Genomic DNA, 22,906 nt, shown 5'->3' with positions numbered 1-22,906 from the left:
AGGACTCATGGAGATTAATATCTCTGGGGAACAGGGGCCCACCTTGGTCGCATCCCTGCCCCAAGTTCTGCTCTGCCACTAGCAGCCCCACAACTGTCTCGGGGCAGAACTCCACCCTGAGCTCTTCTGGGGTGCAGTCCTCCCTCCTCCAGAACCCGCTAAGTCAGCTGTCTCACGCGCGCTCTCTCCTCCACCTCTCCCTCCTGCCACCCCAGCTCCGTGCAAAATGCAGTTCTCAGATTCCCGGGAAAATCTGCCTATGGCGTAAAAGCACCCCATCAAAAGTGGGGTGTCGACGAGTGGGCACGAGAGCACCAAGGGCACTCAGCTCCAGGCACACCCAGGAAACAAGAACCCGGTTCCAAGAAGCTCGGCCACTGGTGACAGCCGCTGCCACCTCCGGCTCAGACTCTCAGGAGTTACTTCTCGCTTCCAGGAGGTGAGGAGGCGCGGGTGGCCGCCGACCCTTGAGACCCTCCCCGCGAGCTCCAACCTTTACCTGAGTTGCCGGCCTCGGCGATGGGCTCCGGGGCGCGGCACAGGGCACAGAGCCCCGGGCTGGCCGGGCGGGTGGTGCGGTGGGGACCGCGGCCCGGCCGGGCTGGCGGCTATTTATCCCGGGCCAGGCCCTGGCCGGAGTATTGGGCAATCGGTCCCGCTATGTGCTGCCCCGGGAGCCGTCGCCCTCTGCCCCCGCCGTACCCCGCGGCGGCGCGGCCACATGGAGGGAGGGAGCCGGCCGGCCCCCTGCTCTGGGCTCCACCTCTCTCGCCTCCTCCACCCTGGGAAGTTATTCCCACTGTTTTTCCCCGGTCTCTCCTCTTTACGGGGCACTCTGGCCAGTCTGAACCGGTTGTGACTGCGCGGGTGGCTGGGCCGGGGCGGGGGGGCGGCGGTGGGGGGAGGTGGAGAGGAGATGGAGGCGGAAAATGGGCGGTAGGGGCGCTGCGCCTGCTCTAGAGGCTCCGGGCCGGGCCGGGCCAGACCCAGCCAGCCGAAGGGAGGACACTGTTGGAGCCCCGGCCTCGGCGGGTCCCGGAGCCACCAAGGCAGCTGGAGACTTGGGCACCGCCCGCCAGGCGCTCTCTCCGTGCGCCCTGGAGCGCGTTCCGCCGCCCCGCTGCGCCCCAGGGGCCCCCAGCGAGCTGCGCGAAGGACCGTGATCATTTCGGGAGAGTAGGGGTCTAAATATGAGGGCGAACCGCCCCTAATCTCCCTGGCTCCTGGGGTGCGCTCGTGGGGTGCCCTCCTGGCCGGAGCTGTGGACCAGCTGGCAGAGATCCCGGAGAGACGGGTACCAGAACTTTGTGGAGTCGGTGCTCTTGGGCTGTAAGGAATGAGGATGCCAAGTGCTGTCCTTTGTGACAGCAACAGGGGAAAGGAGGGGGCCCTCACTGTGCACACGGCGTGTTGAGGGAAAGAGGCTGCAGCTAAGCAAGTTCAGTCTGCCGGACAGGTGGATGGCACTAACAGTGCACCCCTGTCCTGCACTGTAAGGCAACGAACGGCGTGAGCGCTGAGATGGATGGGTACATTATCGACTGCAGCAGACTGGGGACATTCCACAGGTGCCAGTGACTGGCAGAATGCAGGACCTCCTGAAATGCCATGTCCTTTTTGAGTTCTTCTGTGTATACATATTTCTGGGAAGGGGCATCATACCTCCCACTAGCTTCTCAAAGGGCCACCTACCACAGGATGAGAAGCCGCCTTTGTACACTGAATGCCTCGGTTCCGACCAAAACCAAGACCTTACAGTTTGCAAAGGGTTGATTTTTGAAGACAAGATTAAGTTCCCTAACTTTCTGGACCTTGATTTACACATCTATAAAATGAGAATGAAATTCCAAGAATCTTGCCTGCATCAGCCAATGTGAGAAGAGAGTTAAAAACAAAACAAGCACAAAAACTGTGGAACTCGACCACACATGTGAAGTTGTGTTACAGAAATCATGCAGGTCATCATCATTTTTGTCCCCCCATACCATCCATTCTTACCCAATTTATTGACTTTCAGGTTATAGGGAAGAGAATGGTCAGTGCTAGTTGATAATCATTTTTGTTTTATTCTAAAACAGGGAAGACTGGGACTGGGGGGTGGGGGTTAAGTAATAGTAAATATAAGAGGAAGATGATTCCAGAAAAATGGAGAAATGATGTTAATGATACTGTCAACACCATCAAACATTTATTTCTGGGAAGAGATAAGACATAATAGGGGCTTTTCATCCTACTCTCATTTTGACCTGGTTTGTGGTAGTTATTCAAGTGTGTTCACTTTGTATTAACATATTTACCTATAAATGGATAATGGTGTACTTTTCACTATATGTTTTAATAAAAGATATTTTTAAAAGTTTTTTCTTATTCTTTTTTAAAATTTTATTTATTTATGCATACAAGAACTGGGATATAGGCCAGAGGTGTGGGGGGGTGAAAGAATTCACCAGAGTGGGAAACATAACAGGCAGATTGACTGAAATACACTGCTGATGATGCCGGCATGTGTAACAACTGCTGCGGCTTTACCACGAGTTCCACCGGCATCACTGAGAGGAGAAGCAGGTGAGCCAGGAGAGGTCTGCTGCCCCATGTGGGTCACCTCCCTGGCCAGAAATCTAACTCGTGCTGCAGTGGCTGCTGATAGCTTCATAGGTTGTGTCTTAACCCCTTGCGCCACCAGAGAGGCCCTAGGTTTTTTCTTTGATCCAAATATCTCCTGACCACAAGAGCACATATCTTGATGTTTGGTTGAACCAATCAATGTATGTGAAATTGATTTAGGAGATGACGATATACTGCTTAAAAAAATATTTCTAGGTCCACTAACTGATTTCTGAAATTGCCGTGTCCTTGATCTCATTTCTGCCAAGTTTTTCCAGATTTATATAGAGTGTATGTGATCAACATTCCCATATCCCCTCAGGCTAGTTTGTACCTACCTACCAGCTAAGAACTGAAAATGAGCTTGTCATCACACATATCCTACTCCCAGCTTTAGCATAAGACCAGATCTCAGGAGCCAAAATCTCAAATGGCTATGGGACCAGACTAGATGAAATGGGCAGAAGGCAGCCCAAAGCCTTAGGGAGGCTTAGGCAGCTGAAGTTAAGCTGCTATGGGGCCAGTGGCCACAATGCTTAGGGAACTGTTTCCAGACTGGAATGTGAAAATTGCTACCACCCCCTTGTGAAGGTTCATTGTTCAGTCACACCTCAGCAGAACATTTAGATGTGCAAAAGAACTCAGAAATCTAGTCCAACCCGGATGCTTTACCTATGAATGGAATTTGACCCAGAGAAGCCAGGGATGTGTTCCAGATCAAACCCCCACCCCACAAACCCTTGAGGGGGTGGGGGGCAGGTTGGCAGAGACAGGACTTTAAACACCTCCCTACTTTCCAGAGTTTCATTCCCAGTGACACAAAGATGCATGTGTGCTTGTGAGATGGGACAGCCAGATAAATTCAATATTGCTGACTTCACAGTTCTCTGCAGCCCCTGCCCTTGATTCTTTCTTGGACCCAGAGGTAGATGTACTTTCAACAAGACAGAGAAAAAAAGGCAGGTCATTAAATAAGCTGGCTTTAAATGCGTCTTTCTTGGGACAAAATCTAAGACAATGCATTTAAAAAAAATTTATATACTGCTGACACCCTTTGTCTTGTATTATTATGGAACATCTACTAACAAGTTAGTGATTTGTGAATTTTTTTTAAGACTATTGTTTTTATTTATGCATACAAGAGCTGGGGTGTAGGCCAGAGGGGTGTGCGTGCGTGTGTGTGTGTGTGTGTGTGTGTGAGAGAGAGAGAGAGAGAGAGAGAGAGGATTCACCAGAGACAGAGTGGAGAGCAATATCTGCAGATCTACTGCAATACACTGCTGAGGGAGCAGTGGGCGAGACAGGAGAGGTCTGCCGCGCCATGTGGGTTAGCTCTCTGGCCAGGGATCAAACTCATGCCCACAGTGGCAGTAGCTGTCAATAGCTTCATAGTGCTGAGACTTAACCCCTTGCACCACCAAGGAGGCCCAATTTGTGAAATATTTTAAGGTTTCCTCTCAGACCATCTGCTTTGTATTTTAGAGAATAAGACAGAAAAACTAATTTAAAATTGCTCTTCAGTCCTCATCCTTACAAGGAAGCAGAAATATGGAGACCAGTGGAAGACGTCGGACATCTGGGGGAGGACATGACATTGCATGGGCACCTGAGTAGCTGATCCAGACTTTCCTTCCTGACTTATTGCACCCAAGGCAGGTCTCTTTTCTTATGTTTTCCCTGCCCACCCCTCCCACCCCTGATTATGAATGACAGCACAGCTACAAAGACACTGTACTTTGAAGTGAAAGTTTGTTTATAAAGAGAATTTAATTTAGAGGTTTTTATAGCAGTTAACTCAGAGATCTAACAATCACTGCATTAATTAACTTTCATTCTCTCATTCTCTAGCTGATAAAAGACCAGAAAACAATAGAAGTGAATAAATCATTCCCTTTTATATTTGTAGAGCTTTTATTTAAAAGCACACATTTCCAAATGTTAAAAATGGCCTTAAAGACATACTATATTGTATTTTTACTTGCAATTCTCTAGAATATTGTTTAATGTTTTTCATGTCCTGACTTAAATGATTTTTAATCTTAGGGGAAGGGGGAAAGGGAAAAAATGTTTTCTTTGAGTGCCTGGTAATTACCAAGGAATAGGCTGTTTCAATTACCCCTCAAAGCAGTCTCATGTATTTAAGTGTTGTTGCATTGGGCAACACCACACTGATAAAGAAAAGGAGTCTTGGAGCAAGCTACATAATGCAGGATGCTGCCGAAGAGCAAGATCCTGGCCTTTTTATTGATACACAGCATAGGTTTTAAAGGGGAGGAGGAAAAGGAAAGGGGAAGGAGATTAAGGGGAAGGAGATTAAAGAAAGGGGAAGAATGTAGAAGATCAGGGATTGTGAGTCTGCCCTCCAGGCACTTCTCATCTGCTTGATGTCTCAGAATTGTCATGGAGATCACACCCTAATTCCCCAGCCATGGTTTTAATCTTATCAGTGGAACAAGGCGTTCCACTAATCAGCTTTTGTGGTGCCTTGTTGTACATCAGTCCTCAGCCCCCTTGGTGTTCTGGGTCATACTTCATGATGCATAGCCTTCCCAGCGTGATTCAGCTTTGTGCTCTTGTTTGATTTGAAGGGCACCTTGCAGGCGTGGGCTCCTGTACCTAACCAACCAGGCCATTTTGACTTTGCTTAGGATTTAGAACTATAGGTGACAAAATGGCTGAACAGGCCACTTAGGAGTAGCAGACCTACATTTCAGTCTTATTATCTCCACTTCACAGATGAGGAGACTAAATTTCAGAGAGCTTAAGTTACTTGCTGAGTCACTCAACCAGTAGGTGATAGGATAGGATTCAGACCCTGGTATTGTTACAGGGCAATGCCAGTATAAAACCCAGGTTGCCTGACTGTGGATCCTCACCTGCACGCTTAAAAGGGACTTATTAATACTCAACTGCAGGCACATACAAAAGGTTAATAAAAGGTTTATTTACAAGGGAATGGAGAAATGAGGAAATGTACAACTCAGGGAGAAAAGAGGGAGATAAAGTCTTAAATGCGTCCTACCCGTTCCGCTGACCTGGAATCCCAATGGCACGCTAAGAGGTGGCAGCGAGCCAAGAGCCGTGAAGCCAAGAGACAGAGACCCAAGGCCCACGTGTCTCATTTTATACCAACCCTAGCAGCTTAGCTCTGCCCTCAGGTCCCAGCAACCCTCCCTTTTGTGATGATGGGATTTGTCATTTCCAACATCTTGATGGCTTTGGTCTGGAGTGGGGGTGGAATCCACAAAGCCTGTATGAATTAGCTCAGGACATCATTTCCCCCTAACAGTATGACTGATTGCTCAGTCTGTATTTTCCCCACTCCACCTTGCAACAATGACTCAAGGCTAGTAAAAGCTCTGCACTAAGGACTGATATATATTATCTAATATATAGATATAATTGTTAGGGGGAAATGATGTCCTGAGTTAATCCCATACAGGCTCTGTGGCCCCCACCCCCACTCCAGACTAAAGCCATCAAGACTCTGGGAAAGACAAATCCCATCACCACCAAGGGAGGGTGGCTGGGACCTGAGGGTGGAGTTGGGCAGCCAGGTTGGATATAAAAACCAAACACGTGGGCCTTGGGCTCTCTCTCTGGCTCGCGATCGCTCGCCTCCTGGCTTCACCGCTCCTGGCTGGCGGCGAACTCTGAGAGCGCCATTTTGGGATTCCTGATTGGCGGATTGGGTAGGACTCATTTAAAACTTTGTCTCCCACTTTTCTCCCAGAGCTGTACATTTCCTCATTTCCCCTTCCCTTGTAAATAAACCTTTTATTAACCTTTCACGTGTGCCTGCAGTAGAGCATTGATAAGTCCTTTTAAGCACGCGGGTAAGGACCCACAGTCAGGCACCCCGTTTTGTATCGGGGTTGCTCTACAACATTATCATATATATTAACTCATCTAAGGCTCACAGTAGACCTAAAAAGCAGGTGCTATTATCATCAGTCATGTTCTGCTGCTCATAAAAATGAGCTAGGAAGCATTTAAACAATTTTCCACCAGTCACACAGCTAATGAAGTATATAGACTGGGATTCAAATCCATGCTACATGGCCTCCCTGGGGGTGCAAGGGGCTAAGTGTCAGTGCTATGAAGCAATCCTCAGTTACTGCAGCATGAGTTCAATCCCAGGCCAGGGAGGCGACCCACATGACTCAGTAGACTTCTCCTGTCTTGCCTGCTACTCCCCTCAGCAGTCCATTTAGGTCAATCTGCCTGTTTTGCTCCCCACTCAGCTCTGGTGAATCCTCTCACCCCTCTGTACCTCTGGCCTGTACCCAAGTTCTTGTATGCATAAATAAGTAAAACTTTAAAAAAAAAAACAAAAACAAATCCAGGCTACAGGGAAGCAAACTCTAAACCACTATTCTATAGTCTCATGAAAGTGTGAGTGAAAAACATAAAATTACATGGAATGTGCGTGTCCTCTTGTGTGTATATACAGAGTGTACACTTTCCACTTCACATGTTTCTGACATTGCATCATTTCAAGGTCATAAGCAAAAATAGTCTACAGGTTCATATATATCAGTTTCCAAAATATCAAATATATCTGCATGTGTAGGACTCATGACATCTGTAATATGCTATTGTTTATTTGTATAATTTGTATAATGAAACTAAATTTCCCAAAAGCAGAGAACCAGTACCTCCCAGGAACAGTTACTGGTTCTGTCCTATTCAGCCCTGTTCTCTAGAGCACAGTGTTGGCAGCATATTAGAATTTTGCCCAATGAGCATTTGTTGAATAAATGAATGGAGCAAGCTACATAATGCAGGATGCTGCCGAAGAGCAAGATCCTGGCCTTTTTATTGATACACAGCATAGGTTTTAAAGAGGAGGAGGAAAAGGAAAGGGGAAGGAGATTAAGGGGAAGGAGATTAAAGAAAGGGGAAGAATGTAGAAGATCAGGGATTGTGAGTCTGCCCTCCAGACAGACTGTCAGGAATACAGGCTGTCAGGAATTGTTTTGCTGGAACAGATCGCTGAAATTCTTCAGTTGTCTTATAAGCATTGTCTCATTGTCTCATTGAATTCTCTACTTGCTACCCACTTTACAATGAGAAACCAAGGCCTCATTAGGTTAAGTGGACTACCCAAAGCCAGAGGGCATCAAAGTGCAGACTCAGGAGTTAAACACATGCAGTGTGGGTTCCAGGGTCCTATTCGCAAGACTAGGTTCTATGGCCTCTTACTGTGCTTGTTCATAGCTTTATCCAAGATCCAACATAGTGCTTGGCATATAGTAGATTTTCCTTAAGTGTGTGTGTTAGAACAATTTGAGGTCAATTTCCACATTTTAATGTAAAATGGGATGTACATTTTAAATGTAAAATTTGTGGTTTCACTATATAAATAGACAATAACATAATTAATTTACATTTAAAGGATCAGATATGGGCTTCCCCTAGTGGCGCAGCGCTTGAGCACTGGGCTGCAAGTCTGCCTGCAGCTTCTGCAGCGTTGGTTCATTCCCTGGCCACTGGCGAGGGTCCCACAAAAAAATTAAAAAAATTAAAAAATAAAATAATAATAATAATAATAAATAATAAATAAAATAATAATAAAAATAAAAAATAAAGGATCAGCTATGTTATAAATTCAGTTTGTATGAACTACGATATCACCATATTAGATAATAGATTGCCAGAGAAGGATTTACTATCCAAGATATGCTGTAAGTTCAAATGAATCGATGGATCCAGTTTCCCCTTGTGAAAATACAGGTGGAATAGATGAACATTAGTTTAAAATAAACATAAGACCATCAAATTGAATCATTTTATGAGTGTGCCAGTATTTTTACTATGCTTTGATTAAGTGTCTGATTTGTGTGTATTACATAACAAAGTTTTAGACATCTCCAAACAATATTTTGGTTCAAAACATAGTTTGAGCCTTCTCGTCTTCATTATATAATGTAGCGGATAAAACATGACTTCTACTCTATGTACAGGGTCTATTCAGTTCAAAAATTGTGGAATGTCCAAATTCTTTGCCCCATGCATTCAGCAAGTAGACATTTTTTATTTGGAAAAAATTATCACCTGATATCTATTCAATATGCTACAATTTTAATTTGTTAGGTATGATTAGAAGATCCTATCTATCCACACAAAAACATACATACATATACATGTACGTATATGTATTTATATATATTTATACCTTAAGTACATATATATATATATTTTTACCTTTAGGAAGTCAAGCATGTCCCATAAGAGTGTGAACACAGACTGAAATCATTGCTAATAGAACAAATCTAATAGGATGAATGAATTATCTCCCATCTACCCCACCCCAGACTGTACTCACATAAAAAGTTATGCCTATTTCTATACCTACCATGCACTATGTTTGTAGAGCTTCTTAAACTTTTCTATCAAAGTACTTGGGATTTATTCCAAATTAGAATAAAAACAACCAGCTATAGAAGTGAATACATCTGGGGTCTTCTACTTTTTTTAAAGATGCATATGAATCCTTCCTAGTGAAACTCAATACCTATGTGTGCTTAAATATAATAATTTTAATAATAACTACTAAATAACTATTAAATACTTAATATAACATATTTCATATTAATAATTTCATGTAACAATAGCTGGCATTTTAAAGTAATTAATATGCATGATTCAAGGTCCAGGCAGGAAAACAAAATCTATCTCAGGTAATCAAGTGAAAAGAATCCTCAGGAAAAAAATATTTATAGCAACATGGTTAGGTTAAAGTGATAAACAAGAGATACCAAAATGTTCTTTTGAAACTAGAAAAAGTACATGATTCTTTTGTCATACTCAAAGCTTCTGATTTGTAGTTTGATAGTAAGAACATGAATCAGTAAACAGATGTAGTAGAAACAAAAAGTGGGAGGCTTACCTGACACCAGTTTAGTGAGTGGTGGTGCCTAGGAAAGTAAATGCTAAAGTATCACTGAAAATAGGTTTGTCTTAACCAAAAACTCACAGTTGATTAGAAGGGGTAAGAATCTTTGGCAGCAACAAGCAAACATCAATTAAACCCCAGATGTACAGTCAGTTCACTGAGTCCTGCCAACAATCCTATTATCCTCCATCAAACCCATCACTCTGTTGGAGAAAATCATTACATTTCTAAATCTAGAGTGATATGACCCACAGAACAAATACTTGGGTTGATCACAAAGATTCTGGCATCCACCAAGTGAAGGCTGCAATAACTAGCAACACCATGTAACAATAATAACCTCAGACATTTTCTTTGATTCAACCTGGTCCTCCGGTCATCCTTGAAGGCTTCTACTGGGTATTTTAACACTCCCAGAATTCTTTGTGTCTTGGTTATATCTCTTAGCCACACATGGTCATGAATGCTTCTTTGAACTGCTGAATTTGTGGGTTTTGTTTGTTTGTTTATATATATATATATTTATATTGTTTGTTTATATATATATATATATATATATTTACGTCATTGTTCATTCTCTTCTTAGGTGTAATCCCCATAAAATTACCACCACCAAGACACCAGTGAACTGTCATCATAGTCTCTTGTGCTCCTCCCTCCCCTGTTTTGATCCCTCTCCCTCCCTCTTCCCTGCTGAATGTCTCAGATTTATAGTTTGTCTGCTAGTTTTTGTTGTCTTTTTTTTCTTATGCCTTGTTTGCTTTCCCTATTGAACTGCTGAATTTGAATCAAAGTCTTAAAACTAGATTAGATCTTGGAGATTAGCAGGTACAACCTCACACTCAAATAGCATTAAATCTAGTAATTTTCAGATGACAAAATAGAAATTCCAACAGGTTGAATGAGAGGCAGAAATAATATACAATGACAGCATGGACCCTGAAAACCTATGTGTTTTGAATCTTGATAAGGTTCCTTATTTTCGCTGTACCTATTTCCTCAGCTGTAAAATGGGAAATAATAGCAACCTTTTATGATAGTTGTGAAGATTAGTGAATTAAGTGGGATAAAGTGCTTAAAATAGATTAACATATATTAAGTACTATGTGAGTGCTTGTTTTCAAATGAGTATACCCAAGAACCCTGCCCCCTGCCATAATTTGGGTTCTGATCCTACCTCTCCTATACATAGTTAGAAGAAAATGCTATCTATTGAAAATCGCACAGGGTCTCCCCGGTGGTGCAGTGCGTTGAGCGCTGTGCTGTGAAGCTGTCCACAGCCTCTGCAGGGCCGGTTTGATTCCCGGCCAGCCAGGGAGATACCCACATGGCACGGCACACCTCTCCTGCCTCGCCCGCTGCTCTCCTCAGCAGTGTCCTTGGTCCATCTGTCTGTTCTGCTCCCCGCTCTGTCTTTGGTGAATTCTCTCACCCTCCTGCACCTCTGGCCTTTACCCTAGCTCTTATATAAATAAATAAATCTTTAAAAAAAAACTTAAAAAAAAAAGAAAATTGTGCAATGATTATGAATAATTATCATAAGTAATATCTCTTCAGGATGTCTCATCAAAACCTGTATCTAGGTTCCTCAAATTCATCCAAGAACTTTGGTAGTGATAGGCAAGTATGAGAATTAGCCTAGGAAATCAACAAGAGTCCAGAAACCAAAAAATCTAAAATTAACCATTTAGCAAATAGATTTGAGTCACTCCTTAGTAATACACTCACCCGCAACACACTGATGTTTCTGTATTGTTTAACCAATTCTACAATGTTTCTCCCCAAAGACAACTTGAGTCTATCTTGTGTCAATGATGTACTGATGTACAATGTACTGAAAGATTAAGTTCTGACTTAGATGTAATTCTTGGAAAGGTTGTTAGTTCAACTTTTCTTTGGCTGGTCAAGATTATTTTTAAATATATTCTTTGGCCAATAGTATTACAAAATACCAGCAAAAAATCAAGAAACCACGCAAATGTTCATCAATTAATGAATGGAAAAATGTAATAAAATGTAGTCTATCCATACAATGGAATATTTTTTTTTTATTTTTATTTTTATATTCCCCATACAAATGCAACCCCCTTATTTTGATCCCAATCCCTCCTTTCCCCGCCCCCCGCCCCCCATAGTGTGTCTCTGGTTCATAGTAGTATGTTAATCATACAATGGAATATTAATTAGTCATGCAGAACCATACACAAATGGCTATATTACATCTGTATGTTAATATGCTCATGCCAGATTTTCATACAAAGCATTGTATGTATATATATATACATAAACACATACAGATATGTAGTAATAAATATATTACATGATTCTATGTGTACCAAATTCCCAGAATAGTCAAATCTATAGAGACAAACAAGCAGATTAACATTGCCTCCAACTAACAGAGATGGGAATTTAGGGGAAGGTAAGTTGAAGAAAAATGAAGAATAACTGCTAATGAGTACTAATGCATACGTGGTTTCTTTTTAGGGAGATGAAGTTGTTCTAAAATGGATTGTGATAATGGTTGCACAACTCTGTACCAATACTAATCATTTTTTAAAAATTGATTTATTTATGTATACAAGAACCGGGATGTAAGCTAGATGTGTGGGGGGCGGTGAGAGGATTCACCAGACAGAGTGGGGAGCAGAACAGGCAGATCCACTGAAACACACCGCTGAGAGGAGCAGCGGGTGAGATAGGAGAAGTCCCCTGTGCATGTGGGTTGCTCCCTGGCCTGCCTGGGGTCAAACTCATGCTGCAGTGGCTGGCAATGGCTTGATAGTGCTGTCTTTAACCCCTGCACCACCAGGGAGGCCCCAATACTAATCATTGAATTGTAAACTTTGAAGAGATGAATTGTATGGTGTATGTTTTTAATCTCAATAAAACTGCTATTAAAAAGTACTACAGCAGAAACAATTTTAGCACTGATATGGTTTTTAAAAACTGTACTAAAAGTAGTTTTTGATTCAATTTAAATCAACCTTAAATTTAAATCAACTAGTAGAACAGTGGCATTGCCTAACATTACAGAAAAGACCAGACATGATCTGGATGGAATAACTATTGAAAAATTGCAACCCTTGGGGATTCATCTATTGAAAGTGTACAATTCAATGATTCTTAGCATTGGTACAACCATTGTGCAACCATTATCACAATCCATGTTAGAACAATTTGATCTCCCAGTTGTGATGTGTGCTGCTACAAGGGCACACAGACTACTGGAGATTCTTACATTCTCTTTCTGTTTCTACCATGAGGAAATTTTCCTACCCAGCCTGTGTGTAGGACAAATGCCAGAGAAATTACATTAATTTTTAGCAACCCTAAGTAATTAACTCCCCAGTTATTCACCAAGTTGTGATCGCACTGACCTACTTACTGTTGTGTTGAGCTCTTTCTACCTACCTCAGTACATTTGTACCTGCTGTTCTCTGCATCTGAAGTCCTCTCTCTTCTCCCATGTCTCCACATAGCCAACACCCTATCCATCAATGTTAACTTCCCAGTAGACATGTTTTAGATCCTTCTAGCTAAAATACTATTCGTCCACATAAACTCTCTCATTGCTTTTTTCTATTTTCTCCACAGCTATTAGCACTATCTGAAATTCTTTTATGTTTATCAGTCTGTTGTCTGCCTCACCCAACAAAAGAGACACTCCATGACCACAATATTTCTCTGTACCAATAACACTACCAGACAGGTAGAGGGAACTTGATAAATACTTATTGAGTAAATGATCTCCCTGGTACAAGTCATGGTACAAACTTTATAAACATCCAAAAGGTCACTCTCTTTACTTTGAGATAAAACCTTTTAAAAGGAGTTGGGGGAGCTAAACCCTCAGAGGACAGTCTGTACCCACATCCCAGCAGAACAGCCAAAGGGTCCAGTGGGTCACCGAAGACTTGCCATGTTCTCACACTAATCTTCCCTTGCCATCATCCCACGTCAGATGGCAGACTGTGCTTAGGGGCTTTTCCTGGGAGTTTATAAATAAGTCTGAGCTCATTGCTGATCCCAGAATGACTTATGTGGCAACTTGCCCTCAGCTTGCTCAGTTAGTAGGACTGCACCCCATGAAGTCAACAAAGATCTACCAGAACAACAACCAGCACCTGTGTGGCCACACAAATACCACACATTTAAGATCATCTCTCAAACCTTAACCCTAGTCTTTATAGAAACATCTCATTCTAATCATGCTGCGGAGTTATGAATTGGCCATTCTAATGAGAAATGATTTTCTATTTTTAAAAATAAAAAATGATTTTTTATTTTTTCTTGTAAGTCATTTCATTCAAGTAAATGCTTAGAATCACTAAGTGCATCATAAATTGTAGGGTACTTGTCTTCAAGCAATTGGCACACTTACCAGTATATCACTTGTGAGATCTTTGGTAACAAATTCCTCAAAATGGTATTTGAGATTTTTCAGTTATTTAAAAGTTCACATTAAAATCATTTTAAGTTTCATACTGAATGCAGAACAATGATCCATGACTCCCTTTTACAAAGCCTGACTTCATATCTGGTAAAACAAATCAATGAGCCTCAAAGAATAGAGAATACAGATACAATTTTGTTACAGACTGAAACCTTAGAAAAGCAAGTCACCTGCAAAATGGACAGTCAACAAGTTGCATATATTGTGACACATGTATGCGTGGATGCTTCAATGTGGTGCAAAAGACTTGCCTTTCAAGGGAGGAATCAGTAAGATAATTAAATTCTCCAGCTTGGTAGAAGCAAAATAACTGAATGGTTAGGAGAAAAAGTAGGTGGTTTAGAATCGAGATTACTGGTTCTCTCACTTTTTAGCTGTGTCATAACTGTGAGGATGTCCTGTGTGAATTTGGGCATTTTACATAAATCCTCTGAGTCTGCATCTCTTCATCAGTAAAGTAGAAATACTTCAGAGATTTGTCAATTCAGGTTAAATTACACACTGTATGCAAAACAGTCAGCACAATGCTAAGTATTGCCATTCATAAATAACAAAGATCCTGATAGGCATTTTTTTAGTTTTCAAATCAGAATAATTTCTTGAAAGGACTACAAAATTGGGAAAGATTCAAGGTTACTTAGGTTAATAACCAAAAAATGTAAAGTTAAGAGTGTGTAGATACCTGAACTCAGACACAGCCAGACAATTCATATCTATTAGTGTCAAATTAGGAAACACCATCCAGTTCAGACTGGGCCAAATCTGAGAAGATGGAAAACAACATGGAAGAAATCAGAATTTTGTGAATCATGTGCATCCAATGTCAAAAGACAAAATGTCTACAGAACAGAGAGACTTTTGTTTTTAAAAACCTTAAAAAGCAGAAATGTATCAGCTATATTTTGATAGTGTCAGAAAGTGAGGGAATCAAGAAAACAGGGAAAGAGAACTCAGTGCTAAATGGAGTATGAGTAGATGTACCCAAGGAAAAACATCTTAACCTAACCATCCCATGGCTATTGTCACCATTTATGAAAATAATCTTTTTCCAATTGAGCAGAGGAAGTCACAATTACCTTACCTCATAAAGCTACTTCCTGTCTTCTCGATGTTTATGACAATGTCTTAGATTTATATAACTCCTTTCTGTGGTGTGTTTTCACGTACGTTTCAGTGTCATTTACCACTCACAATATTACTATGTTATATGCAGAGCAAGCAGTTTGAAGGCCTTTTTTTTTTTTATATTTTTAAAGATTTATTTATTTATTTATGCATACAATTGCTGGGGTACAGGCCAGAGATGCGGGGGTGAGAGGATTTACCAGAGGCAGAGTGGGGAACAGAACAGGCAGATTGACCAAAATACACTGCTGAGGGGAGTAGCAGGCAAGACAGGAGAGGTCTGCCTTGCCATGTGTGTTGCTCCCTGGTCAGCCGGGGATCAAACTCATGCTGCAGAGGCTGCGGATTGCTTCATAGCATGGTGCTTAACCCCTTGCGCTATCAGCGACACCCTGAAGGCTGTTTTTGATTTTTTGTTATAATTCTGATGCAGGAGGAGTGTGAGACTCAGAAAAGGTAGGTTACTTGCCCAGAAGTCCATAGTTGTTCAGTGGACACATGGTGGGAAAAGTTATCCCAGTGAACTTCCCTCCATATTGGTACTTCTTTAACAGCAGCATATGTGTGAGTCACTGGGGATCTGTTACAAGGCAGGTTCTAAATTCAGTATGTCTCAGGGGAACTAGCATGTTGTCTGTCTAACAAGCTCCCAGGAGTTGCTGCTATAGGAATCCTAAGAACATCCTTTACTATACCCCCAACTGCAATCACACCATTGGGGGACTATTCATTTCCCCCACTAACCTATGAACTCATGAGTGCAGGAACCGAGCTTCATTCAATACTTTGACCTCGCTGCCCACCACCATATTGGGCAAAATGAAGCTGAATCTTTTCCAAGAGTTAAGTAAAAGTGAGCTTTTAAATTAAAGTCATAACACTGGAACATTAAGACCCTGGTTATTTATTGAAAAAAGGATTTTTATCATGTATCCTTTGCTGCCTTGAGTCACACTATGATATCTAGTTTTAATTGTCAAGTCCCAAAATTCATAACCAGAGGTAAGGCAGCAGGGTTAACCAGTTTAGTCTTATGTGTAAAACTATGCCTAGGTTCTTATAGAATATGATCACATCTCTGGGCCAATGGGATGGGTTAATGGAGGTTCTTCTAAGTGCAAGAAGGAAGGCTAGAACAGGCCAGATGTAAAACAGACTTGCTCACATTCAACTTGAAGGGAGTCACATCCCATTTGCTCCCACCTGAGGGTGCTGATCGCAGCAATTCACCAAGGATTATAGGTTTTCTATATGCTAGACATTGTGCCTAGCATTTTGTACCAGTCATCTTATTTCATCCCTTCTACAAATGGTAGCAGTATTTATTTTGTAATTAAGAAAGCAGAGGCATAATAAGAGTGTAAGAGGTGAAGCCAAGATTCGATCCCCAGTAGCCTGTCTTCAGAGTTGATGCTTCTAACCACATTGTCGACTGCCTGGAAGCATACAGGGAGAAGAAACAATTATCCAAAGAGATGAGTGACTTTACCCCCTGTCAATAACCTGATAATAAAGTCCAACAAATCCCAAATAGAAGGGATTAGGGAGAAATACATCACATCAACAAGAAGTGGCTTTTATATTCAAAAGGAAGGGTCTGACAATATAGTATAGAATAAAATAGGATTTTCTATTACAGCACATACTCAGTTTGACTCTATTTGGTTTATGGTTAAATATACAACACTACTGAAAGGTTAAATAATGGCTAGCTAAATAGTAAGTCTCAAAGGTTTCAGATTCCTTTCACACTTCATTAGGTCTCTTATGAAACTTTGTATTAATGATTGCGCCAAATCTGAGAAGATGGAAAACAACATGGAAGAAATCAGAATTTTGTGAATCATGTACATCCAATGTCAAAACTCAAAATGTCTAGAGGACAGAGAGACTTTTGTTTTTAAAAACTTTAAAAAGCAGAAATGTATCAGCTATATTTTGATAGTGTCAGAAAGTGAGGGAATCAAGAAAACAGGGAAAGAGAACTCAGTGCCAAATGGGGTATGAGTAAAGGGTAGACATGATCTCTCTTGTTCTCAAAACATCTGAAACATGTAGTAAGAAAATTAAATGGGGCAATATTAAAATACAGCTTTAGGGTCTTAGATAAAGCATTTTGTGAAAAAAGGTTAAGCTTTAAAGGTCATTTTTAACCACAGGACATATTATTATTTACCTTTGAAGGCAACATGATACTATGGATTATGAAGTCCCAAGACCTGGTTGTGCCATTTCTTAGTTATGGCCTCAAGTTAGCCTAATTCCTCTGAGATTCAGTCTGTCCAGCTGTACAATGTGGAAAATAAACACTTAATGCCTAGGATCATGAGGAGCCATACAGTAAATGGCATCCCGTGAGCACTTAGTCCCAAACAGAAAATCAACACAGGTTATATACTGTGTTCTCTCCTATCTTCTAAGTTCTGTTTTCCTAAAAGAATCTCCTTTAAGTATTTCTGTTCCTAAGCCTGAGTTATTGTTGGCAGAAACATAGCATTGTCCAAGATGAAGAAAAACAATCTGAAAGGATAATGCTAAGCGAAATAAGTGAGAAGGAGAAAGACAAATAAGGATGGTCTCAATTATATGTGGAATACAGAAAAATAAAACGAAGGGTCAGTCAAAACCAAGCCAATAATAAATTCTTAACATCTGAGTGTAAAACTGAGGCACCCAGAGGAAGAGGGTGGTAGAGAGGGAGCGGGGGTAAGGGAAGGGGTCCAGTGGGACATGGTGGAGGATGGTTGGGGCACAGGTGAAGGGTAGGGTGTGAAAGTTTGCATTTGTAGAAGTTTGAATCTATAATCCCCAGAGCAGATAGAAGATCTAAACTACTTACCTCAATAAACATAATTTGGGGAAAAAAGAAAGAAAAACAATCCTACACACAAATAAAATGTGTATAAAGAAAATGAACTCTTAGTATATCATATGGAAAAAATATTGTATATTAAACTTGATGTGTTAACAATAGAACCATGCAAATTTAACATAGCAATCAAGCCCTAAAAAATCAACTTCACTCATAATTTCATTCACAAATCTTATACAGTCTATTAAATAGCAACCATATTAAAAATCAAGAAGCTTTATGATTTAGTAGTGTAGATTTTAGAAAAAAATCCCTCTTCAATTTATGTGACTGTTTTATAAGCCATAAAAATACTAAACACTATACAATGTTGTTTTTATTGCAATCACCTGCTGACTTTTGGAATAAATTGGAGGCATTAGTCAGATTAAAATGACTCAACATATCAAACTACAAATTTTTATTCACCAGAATTCAATTTGAAATTTACATGTAAAGGAAGTCAGCTTTCTAAGAAGTTATAACAACATACATAATAGACATTATGTCAACAAAGATAACAAACAATATTTTGAGAAGTCTTCCCACAATTTCATCTTCTAGGCTTGTGGGGTTAGGAGTAGAAATTAATATCCAGTTCTTACATGCCATATCAAAAATTCTCTTGTTTCCTGGAAAAAAAGAAAAGTATCCTCAAATGGATGCATTTATAATTCTCATTATTTAACTGAGTCTAATATTTCCAATGTTAAGAAATCATGTTGAAATTTTTTTTTTAAGATTGATTGATTGATCGATTGATTGATTTATGCAAGAACCAGGGTACAGGCCAGATTCGCGGGAGGGTGAGAGGATTCACCAGAGACAGAGCGGGGAACAGACACAGGCAGACTGATGAAATACACTGCTGAGGGGAGCAGCGGGCACGACAGGAGAGGTCTGCCGCACCATGTGGGACCCTCGCCAGCCGGCTGGGATCTAACCGGCGCTGCAGAGGCTATGAAAAGCTTCACAGCAAGGCGCTCAACTGCCTGCGCCACCAGGGGAGGTCCCATGTTGAAATCTTTCAGGGAGGATTCTGCACATATTTCTAAGCAACCAATGAACTAAATAATTTTTCTCCTAAATGGTTTAAAATCATTTTTTCCACTTGCTTTGAACCACTTTATGTCATAATCATAGATTTTTCTCTATGTCAAATTTGCCTTTCTTTCTAGAATAAACACAATAAGAAACTATCAGAAAGACAACTCTTTTTAACATTATCAATAATTAGTTCATTTATGGTATCTTATCTGCAGAGTCATTTACAGTCATTTTTATTAGGATCAGCAAAACTGCCATTTTTCCAACCTGAATAGTCAGTGTTACCAAAAAATGAGAATTTGAAGATAATGGAAAAGAGAGGTGATTTTTTTAAATTAAACAACGAAAGATCTTTTCTATTTACTTGGTCTTGCCTCAAGATCCTCTCTCTCATGTTTTGCTCAGTTAGTTAAGATATCAAATGTTTAATTTCATCCACAGTTCTTTGTTAATCATAGGTTTTTTTTTAAAAAAAAGCATATTGAATATTAAAAGGTATTATTTTGTGGTCTCTTCTTACCTTCTTGGAACAAAGTACTTAAAGTCTGTCAGGAAGTTTAGATATATTCTTAACTCCTTTTTCAGGAATGCAATGTCAAATAAGTCAAGTAATTTTCAAAACCTTGCAACAAAGTTTCTTACTTAAACTCAATTTGAAATGAGCATCAATAGTGTTAAAAAAAAAAAACCAGAAAGTGAGTCAGCAAGGTGGACCGGGGTCTAGAAGGTTCCAGTCTGTGGTGTAATTGTGCTGAGATGCTGGGGGAACTGATTTTTGTTTATGGCACCACTGATACCCCTCCTGCCTGATGTTCCCTATCTGACACTCAGCTGTCTGTGCACTGTCAGTGAACCTCACTGAGGTCAGTACCAGTTTTGAGGGATGAGGAAGTAGCTGTGCAATTTGGAGTGCCTTTGCTGTTGTTGTTGTTTTCCTGCCTTACTGGAGACCCTGTAGGAAAACATTTTTCTGCTAATTTCACTCAAAAACCAGAATGGGCAAGTTGAGTTTTAAGGTAGAAGGAGAAATAGATGGAGGTCTATAGATGGCATACACATGAATGCAAACTTCTCTCTCTTTTAGCAGTCTTGACTAATTTTTGTAATAACTTGTCCCATTCCTAGAGGAAGGAACTTGCCTCAAATTACACAGCAATCACTTGCCAAGTAAACATCTAACATTTCCCCTACATTCAATTTTTTTTTTTTTTGCTTGTATTTTAGGAAAAAAGGGTGGGTATGAAGCATGGGTTTTTGCAAAATGATTTTCCTTTCTTCCTAGAGCCTCAGCCTCCTACTCCTATTTCTTGAGTCTGTGCTCTGAATTCTCACCAACAACAGTAAGAGAGAGACTAAATAGGAAATAAGGGAAAGGTCAGACAACTGGGAGGCACTGAAGAGTAAATAGAAACCCATTTCTCACCTGACTTAATCCCAGGTGCTGGTAGGTAATGTAGCTCCTTGGTTTTCTCTCCAGTTGCTCTACAACAAAGCGCTTTCACTTCAACAAACTTGGCTCCTGTGTCAAAGGACATTAGAAGGTTTTATTGGACAGTGAGGCAGTATATGAAGTGGAGGGCAAGCAGCCTGAAGGAAAAACTCTAAAATCACCCCAAAGATGTCAAGGAAATGTTGAAGAGTGGACTTTGGAAAATATCACACTTTAATTTCAATAAATCACAGAATTGTACAGTTAAAAACTAAGCTTTTATCAGAAAGGTTATTAGGCTGGATTGCAGGATTTTCCTAATGCAGCCTATATTCACCATTATTTTAAAACAACAATTTGCAGAGGATTAGGGGTAAGGGAGAAATAATGTTTAAAGGTACATACTTGCAACTAATAAATGAAACGGGCTTGGAGATCTAATACACAATGTAGTGATTATAGACAACAAAGCTATATTATAAACATTAAACTTCCATAGAGATTAGATTTTAGTTGTTTCCAACACCAGAAGAAATAATAATTATGTGACACGAGAGAGGTATTAGTTAATGCTACTGTGGAGATCATGCTGCAATATAAAAACATCAAATCAATACCTTGTACCCCTTAAACTTACACAAAGTTGTATGTTAAATATACCTCAATAAAAATTGCCAAAAAATTATTTAAATTTAGGGGCCTCCCTGGTGGTGCAGGGGTTAAAGACAGAGCTATCGAGCTATTGCCAGCTACTGCAGCACGAGTTTGATACCCAGCCGGCCAGAAGCAACCCACATTGCATAGTAGGCCTCTTCTGTCTTGCCCACTGCTCTCATTAGCAGTGTATTTCAGTAGATCTGCCTGTTCTACTCCCTCTTCTCTCTGGTGAATCCGCTCACCTCCCACACCTCTGGCTTACACCCCAGTTCTTGTATACATAAATAAATCTTTAAAAAATATTATTTAAATTTATTTGCTTCAATATTTTTCATGACACAAACATACAACTTCTCTGTCTATATAAGAGATAACTCATGCTGTATATCTGCTGTTAGTTCTACAACTTTTAAGATTCTTGTCTCACTTTTAGAAATTAGAAAATGGAGGCGAGAACTTATTATAAAGATCAGGCTATAAAATACATCCATAAATGGAAGACTAGTTAATAAAATTATGGCTATTACAGGGTCTCCCTGGTGGCCTAGGGGTTAAGTCTCAGTGCTATCACCGCTGAGTTCAATCCCCAGCCAGAGAACTAACCCACATATGGCGCAGAGACCTCTCCTGTCTCTCCCGCAGCTCCCCTCAGCAGTGTGTTTCAACTGATCTGCCTGTTCAGCTCCCCACTCTGGTGACTCCTGTAGCCCCCTGCACCTCTGGGCTACACCCCAGTTCTTTTATGCAAAAATACAAAATAAAAATAATAGTTATTACAATTTTGAAATAGCAGAAATACTACTTAGAAATCATATTAAGATATTGAAATATAGAGATGTCAGCAAATTGACAATAGAGGAGTTTCCTTATCTAACTCCCAAGAGGAACATCTAACAGTTAACCAGGGCAACACTACACCAAGAGAGTCCAGCAGCTTTTGGTGAGACTGAAACACCCCTACAATATCAGGGGCCAACATGCTATGCTAGAGGAGAAACAGAGGAGGTTCCTCATCATTAAAGTGGAGAGAAATGCCTGGAGGCTGTGTCCTAGGACTGGAGACATCCACATAATCAGAGAAGGAGGGGATATTGGAAACAATGTGGAGGCATGTACCCTTGAAGGAGGGGAAACCCATTCAGAGGAGCTAAAGTGTTAGACTGCACTGTCCCTCCCTATCCCTGGAGATGGGCACTTATCTCCAGAAAGCACTGGGAATCAATTTATTATTTTATAAACTGTTGTACTGAAAATAGAATGAATATTATCTAATTCTTAAAACTGTCCTCATTTTTTTCCTTTTAACTCTATCAAGAATCTAAATAGGGCCTCCCTGGTGGCGCAAGGGTTAAGCATCGCACTGTGAAACAATCCATAGCCTCTGCAGCACCAGTTCCATCCCTGGCCGGCCAGGAAGCATCCCACATGGTGCAGCAGACCTCTCCTGTCTGGCCCGGGGCTCCTCTCAGCAGTGTATTTCGGTCAGTCTGCCTGTTCTGTTCCTCACTCTGTCTCTGGTGAATCCTCTCACCCCCATATCCCCTGCATCTCTGGCCTGTACTCCAGCTCTTGTATGCATAAATAAATAAATCTTTAAAAAAAAAATCTAAATAATCTAATTCAAATTGACTTGCCTGTTTATCAGATGTTTGGGTAGTGGCATCCCAAAAATAAATTAGACAAACAAAACAGAGAGGTAACTTTTGATATCTGGGAGTTAAACTTCATTGCATTCTTTGTTCTTTGCCCCACTCTTAGTTCATAGACTCTTACTTTTAAAACCTTTGCAATCTTGTTTTTTCTATACAACAGGGATACTCAAATCAACTCTCACTCCTG

The 22,906-nt window shown here is 40.7% G+C and overlaps 2 protein-coding genes across 2 annotated transcripts in view; both read right to left on the bottom strand.

The window, feature by feature from the left end:
* The window catches only part of SLC16A9 (solute carrier family 16 member 9), a 53,008-nt gene extending 52,444 nt beyond the window's left edge, over positions 1-564 (bottom strand). The window contains exon 1 of the mRNA XM_037496332.2: positions 500-564. The gene's annotated coding sequence lies outside the window, so the exon portion shown is untranslated. The remainder of the gene's footprint in view (positions 1-499) is intronic.
* A 17,841-nt stretch (positions 565-18,405) lies between these two features.
* Positions 18,406-20,420, bottom strand: MRLN (myoregulin). Its single transcript, XM_037497061.1, has 2 exons — positions 20,405-20,420; positions 18,406-18,566 (listed from the first exon to the last, which is right to left on the bottom strand). Exon 2 carries the CDS (start codon positions 18,544-18,546, stop codon positions 18,406-18,408), a length of 141 nt encoding a protein of 46 aa, XP_037352958.1. The 5' UTR covers positions 18,547-18,566; positions 20,405-20,420.
* Positions 20,421-22,906: the final 2,486 nt, after the last annotated feature.

This window comes from Talpa occidentalis, unplaced genomic scaffold (assembly GCF_014898055.3).
Source record: "Talpa occidentalis isolate TD23 unplaced genomic scaffold, MPIMG_talOcc4v2.1 talOcc4.8, whole genome shotgun sequence".
NCBI classification, from domain to species: Eukaryota; Metazoa; Chordata; class Mammalia; order Eulipotyphla; family Talpidae; genus Talpa; species Talpa occidentalis.
The sequence above is the reverse complement of the archived record's forward strand: the minus strand, read 5'-3'. Positions and strand labels throughout refer to the sequence as shown.

Excerpts from the sequence above, each read along its gene's own strand:
- MRLN (XM_037497061.1), bottom strand. The coding sequence starts at position 18,546 with ATGGCATGTAAGAACTGGATATTAATTTCTACTCCTAACCCCACAAGC.